The sequence below is a fragment of the Panthera pardus genome, unplaced genomic scaffold (assembly GCF_024362965.1).
Source record: "Panthera pardus isolate Hobbes unplaced genomic scaffold, ASM2436296v1 HiC_scaffold_2, whole genome shotgun sequence".
NCBI classification, from domain to species: domain Eukaryota; kingdom Metazoa; phylum Chordata; class Mammalia; order Carnivora; family Felidae; genus Panthera; species Panthera pardus.
The window spans coordinates 40,959,626-40,970,486 of NW_026526765.1; the positions used below are offsets into that span (position 1 = coordinate 40,959,626).

Sequence of the window (10,861 nt, forward strand, 5' to 3'; positions counted from 1 at the left end):
GCAAAGTTCCATGTCTCTCTACGTAATACATCTATGTCCAAATGAAAAATGGTGAGAAACCAAATATGATAGGCACCATTTTCTGCCAGGAAAATAGTAAGTATTGATTTAGAGCAATAAACACCTTGGGACTTTGTCTGCGACTTCATTAAGCTCTTGGATATTTATTATTCTTTCACCTTTTATAACATGAGTACTCAGATATCGAAGATGTTACAGGAAATGAGATCCTTATTGCATAACACATCAAAAAAGTGTTAACAGCTTGGATCCGATCTCCTCAAACAGATGTACACTTTCACACATAGGTGTGAAAAAACCTTACTTCTGGAACACTTGTGGTGAGACAGTTAAAACTTTCAAAATCACTCAGTCTTCAGAATCTTCTTTCCTTTGCCAGTGCAGTCAGGATATTTCACCTGCACTTCTTAAATCAAGGCTTTGAAATGATGGAGTTTTACTTTTCTCTAATTTTCCTAACAGCTGGCGTTTCTATGACTCCAGAGTGTAAGTATCTCCTATACTTACCACATCTGAGCGTTAAATGAATTTCTAAGTGATTGTGTTGTTACTTATAAATGAAATGATTTCTCACAACCATGTCTATCCCTCTAAACTGTACGATTAAATTCTTCTATTGATTATATCATTGTTAAATTACATATGATTAAACCATTATATTATTAGATATTATTAAATGTGTTTTACAATTGTTTACCAGTGAAATTATAATAACTTTTAGGTGACTGTAGGGTTGTTGGGTTTTTTTTCATCCTTGAAATGGTATATTTACTGTCAAAAGAAGAATGACGTGAAACAATCTGCTAGATCTCTCATGTTGATTGAATCTTTGGGTTTTCTTCTGTAGGTTTCAGCATGGAGATTATCGGAGGGAGAGAAGTGTCACCACATTCCAGGCCATTCATGGCTTCCATCCAGTACAGAGGCCACCATGTCTGCGGTGGAGTGCTGATCCACCCACAGTGGGTGCTTTCGGCAGCCCACTGCCGCTCCCGGTGAGTCCCTGCTCTGGGCTTTCGTGTTCTACCTCGACTGGCCAAAAGAGAAGCTCCCCTGTCCCGGGAGACAATTTTGTTTTGGAGCATTCTAAATGTGATGAGCACAGAAACGTTTGATGAATACACATGTGATATCAAGGGGTATTCATGACAGTTCTGTTCATATATACGTACATATTTTTTAGTTGAAGTAGAGTTGACATACAATATTAAAGGAGTTTCAGATGTACAACACAGTGATGCAAAAATTAAATATATTCTGAGAGGCTCAACATGATTAAGTGAATTACAATATTACTGACTCTGTTCCCTGTGCTGTATTCATCATCCCCGTGACTTATGAATCCCCCTCACCCATTTTGTCCAGCCCCCCCTCCACTTCCCTCTGGCAGCCACCATTTTGTTCGCCACATTTTTGTGTCTGTTTCTCTCTTTTTTGTTGTTATTGTTTATTTGTTCACTGTTTTGGGTTCTGTTTTTTACATTCCACATGTAGGTGAAATCACAAGGTATTAGTCCTTCTCTGGCTTCTTTCTCCTAGCATAATACCCTCTAAGTCCATCCATGTTGTGCCATGTGAATGGCAAGATTCTGATCTACCCTTAGCTTCTGTGATCACTGACCAACTGGTGGAGTTCACTTAGCCTCTTGCACACCCAAGTTTTCTGCCCTGAGTTTTCCTTTTCAGGGAGAGCTGGGCCACCTTTCCCAGGCAAGCCATTGGACAAATCCATGTCCTCCGTGTAATGCCAGGGAAGACAGCAACAGTAGTAGTTGGAGAGTGGCATTCCAGAACTTTTCAGACAACTTGAGTTTGCACCTTCCCTTTCCCGTTTTACAAAAGGGCAATAATAATAACAGTACCTACTTTGTGGGGTTTTGAGGATTAAATAGTATCTATTTAAATATTTTAGTATGCTGGGGCGCCTGGGTGGCTCAGTTAAGTGTCCGACTTCAGCTCAGGTCACGATCTCACGGTCCGTGAGTTCGAGCCCCGCGTCGGGCTCTGTGCTGTCAGTTGGAAGCTTGGAGCCTGCTTCGGATTCTGTGTCTCCCTCTCTCTCTGCCCCTCCCCCACTCACGCTCTGTCTCTCTCTATCAAAAAATGAATAAACGTTAAAAAAACTTTAAATATTTTGGTCTGCTTAGCACAGAGTAAGTACGAATAAATTGCGGCTGTTATTGTTATGTGTACAAGAAGCCTGCTTTGTTAAATGGATTTTTAGACCCCTTATGTTAACTCCTCTGCATCACCTTCCACCCCAGAGGCCTGAGGCCCACAGTTTGGGAATCACAGCTGGAAATGGACAACAGACTTCCCAGTTAAAAACAGAAAAGTTACAGCTGATTTGCACAAGGCGAGAAAGAGTTACTTTTTCTGGGATACTTAGTACAAAGCTTTTCCGAAGACAGATCATAACCTCTCATACTACGTTTTGGTCTGTGATTCTCTTACGTCAGCTAAAAAAAAGTCCAACACTCTTCTTGGGGTGCTGTAACCTTTGCAAAAAGAAAAGCAATGGAAAACCAATTTGCTGTTTGCTGCTGTTTTGTTTACTTGTTTGGTTTGGGGAGAGGGTGTTTTTTGTTTGTTTTTTATTTGTTTTTGTTGTTGTTTGTATGTTTCTTCCTTATGTTTCTTGCCCACATAAGCCAAGAAGAGATGGGGACTTCTTTCCCGATGAACATTAGAGTGCTTCACTTAAGAATCTCTTGGCCACAATGGTTTGCTCTCCAGGCGACAGAACAACTGAATTGACTTGCCCCCCCCTTTTAATAAGACTAGACACAAATTAGGAATTTTGAAGCCTGTGGAAAGTGAGGACTTCTGTTTTATTTCTAAATAGCAAGCCACTGATTTCCAATTTAAAATGGCTACCTCATTCAAATGAGGGTTTGCTGTCATAGAATTCACCCTTATGTCCCTATTCAGAGCATGTGTGCCCCCCGGGGACCAGCTAGGCAGAGGGTGACTACCAATAAATGTTCATCCAATTCAAAATATGCACATCTTCAAATATTCTTATGGTACACATTCAAGCAGACTCTAACCTACCCAGACACAGAGCTTGACTTATTATAAACGCTTAACAAAGGCTGGATAGAAGGAAGGAGAGAAATTGGAGGACTTTTTTTTTTTTCTAAGCCAAAAACACAGTGTGTGAAGTCCTTCACAAGCCATAAAGTGCTATCCAAAAAGTGAATAATAGTATTAATTTGAATTTAAAATTTTGTCAAATGAACTTAACTCAGTAGGAGTGGGTCCTCAAACTGACAAATTGGGGAAAAGAGGTCTTGGAATTAAATTAAAAAAAAAAGGACAGAAAGAAAGAAAAACCAACTCTTGCTAAATACCATTTTCAATGGCCAGAGTTTAAAGAACTCCAGAATATGTGGATCAGATTTCCTGTACAGGACACTTGGGTGTAAAAATGTAGGCGGATTGATGCTTAGAAAAATATTAAGCTTTATGAAATCCAAAATATTTATGAAATAGTTTAATGGTGGCTTCCCACAAATGTACTCCCAAGCATCCTGGGGGAATAGCTTACTAATTCCAGGCCCCTCTTTCAGCAAAACTGTGAAGGAGGCCAAATCTGGGGTGCCCCCATCTCACTAGCCGTTCCCCACTGCGTCTCTTGGCCCCTCCACTAGTTGCCATGCCAACTATAAAAGCAAACCAGTAAAAAGGCTTTTGTCTAATCTTATTTTCAGTCTTTCGATTTATCAGAAGCAAAATTCTCACCAACTCTTGTCCACTGTCTTCCTGAATCCCCTCTTATGCCTTCCCTCAGGGAGCACCCCTCCTCTCACCTGCTTGGGCTGTAATTAGATGACCGCCGCCCCCCTCCCCACCCCCCCCCACCCCCCGCCCCTTCCACATGGCCTCATCCCACCTCAGACAACTCGGGGCATCCAGAGTAAATGGTGAGGATTCAGACCCCAGACTCAAACCAGCTGAACTTCAGTCCCACCTGCATTGCATCCTGGAGCCTCCCCTTAATGTCTGTGGGACTTTCTCAAGTTTGTTAATTTACCTGCGTCTCAGTCTTCTCATCTGAAAAGTGGGGATAATCGTAATACCTCCCTCACAGGACTGCTGTGAGGTTTAAATGAGGGAAAATATGTAAAACGCTTAGCACAAAACCTGACACACCACAATAACCTAGTAAATGGCATATAATGTCATTACGTTATTATCTGTACTTTCCATGGTAGTCACTGAGGCACAAGTCCGATGATCCAGTCGTGTTGAGGATGGGACTGTAATAACCCCTCTCTGACAACCAGGTAATTCCCTCCTCTCTTAGACTAAAGAGACCTCCAGGAAATAAGGACCCTGTCTTTGTCTGCCCTGGAGGAGTGTCTAAGCAGAAACATGGCTCAGTGCCAAGGCAAATGGCAGAGGAAACAAGAGTCTCGAAGGGACTTGGCATGGGGCTTACAGAGGTGTCATGGAAAGAGCACTGGACTTGAAATCACGAAAGCTGGGTTTGAGTCCTGCTTTCCCTACTTACCATGTGTGTCACCTTTGGCCAAAGAACCCTTTTACCAGTGAGGACTATACAGCACATCAACTTGAGCAATACTGAGAAGGGTAGAAGGGTTATATTTAGGCCCAATAGTGAGGGTGTTTCAGTAGAAGCCTGGATGTCAGGAAAAGACTGCAAACAATATTTTTGTTCCTGTTCTGCATGTAGTTCTGTTCCAGGTAAGTCCAGGGTGGGACTCAGAAAGCTGTATTATGTTTTAAACACTCCAAGGGCACCTGGGTGACTCAGTCAGTTAAGTGTCCATCTCTTGATTTTGGCTCAAGTCATGATCTCACGGTTTGAGCCCCGTGTCAAGCTCTGCATTGTCAGCATGGAACCTGCTTGGGATTCTCTCTCACTCTCTCTCACTCTGTCTTCCCTCTTCCTCTCTCTCTCTCTCTCAAAATAAATAAACTTTAAAAAATTAAAAAACTATAAACACACATCTCCATATGATTCTGAAGCAGGTGGTCCAAGAAAAACCCTACAACAAACAAATGAATGAAAAACGCCGGTATCATGACTTCTTTTCTGTGTGAATTCAGACGTGGGTTTAGCTAAGGAGGGGGAACCTAGAACTCAGGTAATTCCAGGTATTCTGTGGGAAGAAAAATTGACCTTTGTAGTATAGATTACAGATGAAGTGTACCCGGAAATGGGAAGTCAGAGAGCGTTCGTGGTCTGCTTGGGTTGTTTTTGATATTAACATGTCCCAGTGGAAATGAAAATAATCAGAACATTTCAAAGGCATTAACTCATCAAGGAAATTGGTAAAAGATGAGGAAGATCAGAAAAATTTTCGGCATCCATCCCCTAATCAAAATTCATCTTCCACACCCTGCATTTGAACCTCACAGCCTTCCTTGTGTTAGTTATTTATGCATGTATCCATCTTTTCTGTTAAAGCAGTAGTCCCGGGGCTTTGGTGTCATTTTCTACCCTCCCCACCCCCACCCCCAAAGTTTGGATTTAATGAGTATGTTGAATTTGAGTTTGAATCAATCCTAGGAAATCTGATCCACATCCTTTGAGAAATTTCATCCCCATCCTGATTTTGCAATAGGAAAACTTTTCAACAAATAGAGCTGAAATTCCCCAAATAAACCAAAATAAACTCTTTTGGTAGAAACTGAACAGTGATCATTCCCAGCAGCCACAGTCCCACCATATTCAAACCTACCCTACCATAGTCATGAGCTTATTCTTCAAAGCTGAAACAACACTTTCTTCCTTTTCCTATATGTTTTTGTATTTTTAAAAAATTCTTATTAATCTTTATTAATCTGTAGGTATGGGAATGTGTGGTTTTTTTTACTTTTAATTAAAGTATAGTTGACATGCAATATTACATTAGTTTCAGATGTATAACATAGAGATTCGACAATTACATGCACAATGAAATGGTCACTGTAAGTGTAATTACCATCTGTTACCAAAGGTATTACAATATTTTTGACTATATTCCCTATGCTGTACTTTTCATCCCCTTGAGTTATTTTATAACTGAAAGTTTGTACCTCTTAATTTCTTTCACCTATTTTGCCCATCCCTCCCCCCACTTCTCCCCTCTGACAACCACCAGTTTTTTCTCTGTATCTATAAATCTGTTTCTGTTTGTTTGTTCGTTTGTTTTGTTTTTTAGATTCCACATATAAGCAAAAACCATTTGTCTTTCTCTGTCTGACTCATGTGGGTATGGATGTTTTTATTGTAATCTGTCTTGATCCCTTTTTCAAGTGACAATGAAATAGTTATATGTAAACAAATGTCCTTTCATAACCTTCCTTCCTTCCTAAAGGATTTGAAGTGGCTTCCTAAAGGCACACGTTAAAATGGGATTTTTTTACAGTATGCCAAAAGCCCCAAGGTTTTGTCAAGATCTTAAAAAAAATTGTTTCTATTTTCATAACTAGATGTAAATGTAATTTTGTCCAACATGCAGTAAATCAAATCAATTGTGGCACTATTGAAACAATGGTCCTAGAACTGTGTGCGACCAGGGGTAAAACAAAACAAAACAAAACAAAACAAAACTATTATTTCTTTATCTGACTCACCTGTTTATATCTTCTAAATCTCCAGAATGGAATTTTCAATGTCTACCAACCTTACAGTGTCTTTATTTCAAATTAGCAATTATTTTTCACCTTGAGGAACATTTTCCTTTCTTGTCCAAATACCCTTTCTAATTGAAGGGACAGAACATAGCTTATCTGACAGCCATGTAATGGATCTTATTCTCCAAATGGCCCTGAAATGAGGTCTAGATATACAAGATTAGCAAATGCAGAGTTGAGTTTTTACCTTTTAGTTATTAAAACACTTAACGTTGGGAAGATGAGAAAGTTCTGGAGATTGATGGTAGTGAGAAATGAACAACAATGTAAGTGTATTTCATGCTACAGAACGGTACGCTTCAAAATGGTTTAAAGTTTATGTTTATGTATATTTTACCTTAATTAAAAAAATTAACATTGATGGATATAAATTTCAACCCACCACTCAAGAAATAGAATGTATTTCTACATAAATTAACATAATTTTGTTGTAAACTTGATCTCAGTCAGTTAGAACTTCATTCCTTTTCCCCACAGTAGGGTATAAGTTCTGATATCCTTTTCCAATACTATGGAATTTTGAATTGGGGTGAGTCTGAGAGCAGATCTTTGGCCTTTGATATTGTCCATTCATGCTTGGCTCCACAAAGACCTCTGTCACTCCACCTAATCCTAGATGTGTTACCTTGGAGATGGTCCTTGTTCCCTATCCACCATTTTTACCCCCCATTGGGGTATTTGGTACTTATTCTGTTCCTTCTATTCTCTGCTTTTTTTTAGGAATCACAAAGGCCAGTTTTTCAAAGTGATTTTAGGAGCACACTCTCTCTCAAAGAATGAGGCCTCCAAACAAATGTTTGATATTAAAAAATTCATACCATTCTCAAGACTTACATCGTATCGTAAATCAAATGATATTATGCTAATTCAGGTATGTAGTATTGCCTTCCTTCAATTTCTCCAGCATTCTTATATAGCATAGCATATTTCAGTTGTTAAGTTGTCAATCAAAAGCATCTTGTTAGCATCATCCCCACGTCTGAGGTAACTGTGACATATTCTATAAAGGCCCATTCTACTCTATATACAGCCTTAAAAGAAACAAGAATTGATCACAAATGCATGAGGGCTGTGTTTATACAAGGAAAAGCAGTCATGATGCTCACACATGTGGGAAGGGAACATCCCAGCAAGCCCAAGGATCCCCACTGAAAGCTTTTTTCCCAAATGCTTTTATCATTAGCAAATGAAAAATACAAGTCCTTTATACAACTGAGCCAACCAAGTGAATTCAGGGACACAGAAGTGAGTTATATCTTAGTCTAGACCATACTTAGTCTAGTCCAAACTCAGTCTAGACCATACTCAAGGGTCTTATCCAGCGGAAACAGCCCAGCCCTCAAAGTCATGACCTGTGGATGTTATTCCACAGAAACCCATCCAATGCAGAGCAAAGGCCAGTTTGCTTAAGACTGGGCAAAAATTCCTGCTCTGTGTAAGCTCCCTCCCCAAGCCTCATTGAGCTCTACAGGGAATGGGGAGCATTTCAGAAAAGCAACAGGCACAAATACAGCTGCAGGCTACCACCAAAGTAGATTCAAGAAGAGGGATGCCTTCCTAGACCAAAGGGACCACACATACATCGCTTAGACTAATAGCAGAATACTACTGGGAACAAATGATTATTTATTCTCTTTTCAATCTGTCAGCTTCACACGGCTGCAACACTCAACCAACATGTTCAGCTGCTGCACCCAAGCTCCATAAATGATATTAGACCTGGAACAAAATGCCAGGTTACTGGCTGGGGAGCCACCGACCCAGAATTTTTAAGGATCTCTGATACCCTGCGTGAAGTCACCGTTACTGTCATAAGTCGAAAACTTTGCAACAGCCCAAGTTATTACAACCACAGCCCTGTTATAACTAAAGGCATGATATGTGCAGGAGATGACAGAGGCCACAAAGATTCCTGCCAGGTAAGAGACTATCAGGCAAACAGGCATCTCAGAGTGCTGTGTTGTGTGCAATCAAAGGCTCCATTTGCTCCTCAGCCCAGAGGGGAGGTAAGGAGAACACAAAATCACAACTCCAGAAAGTTCCTCTCCATTTCTCCACTGAGTTCTCTGTTCTTTCTCATCCTCCCATGTGAATGAGTCATAAGAACTTCCCCAAGACATAAGCACCCTCCAAATATTTGTTAATCAGGGGGTGCCTGGGTGGTTCAGTCGATTAAGTGTCTAACTCTTGACCTCAGCTCAGGTCATCTTGATCTCAGGGTTGTGAGTTCAAGCCCCACATTGGGCTCCACACTGAGTGGGAAGCCTACTTAAGAAAGAATAAATAAATAAATAAATACATACATACATAATACATACATACATAAATACATACATAAATTTGTTAATCAGGATAACAGACTGCATCTGAAATATATAGTATGTGTTTCTTCAATAATGTTGATAAATTGACCAAAAGGAACCATAGTTATACTTTTCAGAATCTTTGGTTTCCTGAGGCAGTAAAAAAACAAAACAAAACAAAAAAAACCCAAAACCAAAAAAACCACAGGTATTCGTGTTTACAAGTGACAAATGGTGCAGATGAATTTCTGATCTTTAAGACATTAGAATACACTATTCGCATCATGCTGTATTAAGTATTATCAAGGGGAGGGTATAATGATTTCAGAGACCACGTGTATCTGAAGTGCCCCAACACTGTCACCCCCCTACACCTCTATTGTCATGGCTGACTAGAGCACAACATGCTGTAATTTGCAATGTGAGTGGCAGCAGAGGCAAAGGTCGCTTTCCAGATGTGAAAGCCCCCTCTTATCATTCTGTCACTTTCCTTGACAGATCTTAGTTACATGTTTAACCGAGTCCTCTGGAATCAGTTCACTGAGCAAGTCTTCGCGAAGTGTTGTGTACGTGTAGGGCATTACGTTCAATTACACGAGAATGCAAAAAGGGAAAAAAGTAAGATAGAGTCCCTGACACCAATATATTTGCTACAATATATTTCTCTTTTCTGCCTGTTCCTATAGCAATTTGATTTCAGATCCAGGAGCACCAACATGAAATTTACAGTTTGAAACATTTCTCTCATTTCAGTGGGTTATTTTAAACTTTGCACTTATTCCTTAAGGATTAAAGTTCTATAGTCACGGATCACCAAAGGTTGTTTTTATATGTAGTCCTAGACAGAGACGTGGGCAGAGAGCGAGAAAGACAGACAGACAGGCAGACAGATGGACAGAATCATTGTCCTGCCCAGAAACAGAGACAACCCACACTGAGAAAGGGCTGTATCAGCCCTCTTTCAGGATACGACGAAACCAAGGGCCCATGTAAAAATCCTTTGAATAATCAATAATTGGTGGTAGAAAAAGTTCAACAGCTTCTTACCAAGTATCTGTCTATTTTCTTCTTTCCAGGGTGACTCGGGTGGCCCCTTGGTTTGCAAAGGTGCCTTCCATGCTTTAGTCTCTGGAGGTCATCAATGTGGCCGTCCCAAGAAGCCTGGAATCTACACCCTAATAACCCAGAAATACCAGGCTTGGATTAAAAGCAAGCTCGCCCCATCTCATGTAAACTATGACCACGAGTGATTTTCTTGGATCCACCAGCTGGCTTGTTTTGTTTTCATAAGATGTTCTAGAGGCCACTTTGTCTTCATATGCAGTTGGATGTCGTTTAAGTGGAACTCAGTCAGGGACCACTCCTGCCCCCTTAGGACAGATTTTGTCAAGGAATCAAGTTCTTTTCCACATCTATAACTGCTGTATTTTTACCATGCTGATTTCATTCTGAATAAAAGTTAGAAGATTATGGCGTTTTCTTTTTATGGAAATGAGGTCCGGCAAACGATATACCCCCCACTCCACTCACACTCTCACAAAGGGCAAAAGGTGATTAAGCAAGGCCTTAGCCAGGCTCCACCTTCAGCCAAGTTTATGCTGTGATTTCTGCCGTGATTTTATCCTAAGCTGCATTTTTAAAATAAGCACCAGTGGGACGCCTGGGTGGCTCAGTCGGTTAAGCATCCGACTCTTGATTTTGGCTCAGGTCATGGTCTCATGGTTTGTGGGCTTGAGCCCCACCTCAGGCTCGGTGCTGACAGCATGGAGCCTGTTTGGTATTCTCTCTTTCTCAAAATAAACAAGTAAACTTAAAATAAAATAAAATAAAATAAAATAAAATAAAATAAAATAAAATAAAGTAAAATAAAATAAAATAAAAAAAGAAAC

General features: G+C 40.2%; 1 protein-coding gene across 1 annotated transcript; it reads left to right on the top strand.

The window, feature by feature from the left end:
- Positions 1-349: 349 nt before the first annotated feature.
- GZMK (granzyme K) lies at positions 350-10,442 on the top strand. Its single transcript, XM_019464346.2, has 5 exons — positions 350-507; positions 869-1,016; positions 7,390-7,540; positions 8,319-8,588; positions 10,049-10,442. The coding sequence occupies exons 1-5, from the start codon at positions 447-449 to the stop codon at positions 10,220-10,222; spliced, it is 804 nt and encodes a 267-aa protein (XP_019319891.1). The 5' UTR covers positions 350-446; the 3' UTR covers positions 10,223-10,442.
- Positions 10,443-10,861: the final 419 nt, after the last annotated feature.

Bases quoted from the DNA above. Each gene is read 5' to 3' on its own strand.
- GZMK (XM_019464346.2), top strand. From the start codon at position 447: ATGATGGAGTTTTACTTTTCTCTAATTTTCCTAACAGCTGGCGTTTCT. The intron at 508-868 runs GTAAGTATCTCC...TTTCTTCTGTAG, and splicing joins CGTTTCTATGACTCCAGAGT to GTTTCAGCATGGAGATTATC. The intron at 1,017-7,389 runs GTGAGTCCCTGC...GCTTTTTTTTAG, and splicing joins GCAGCCCACTGCCGCTCCCG to GAATCACAAAGGCCAGTTTT.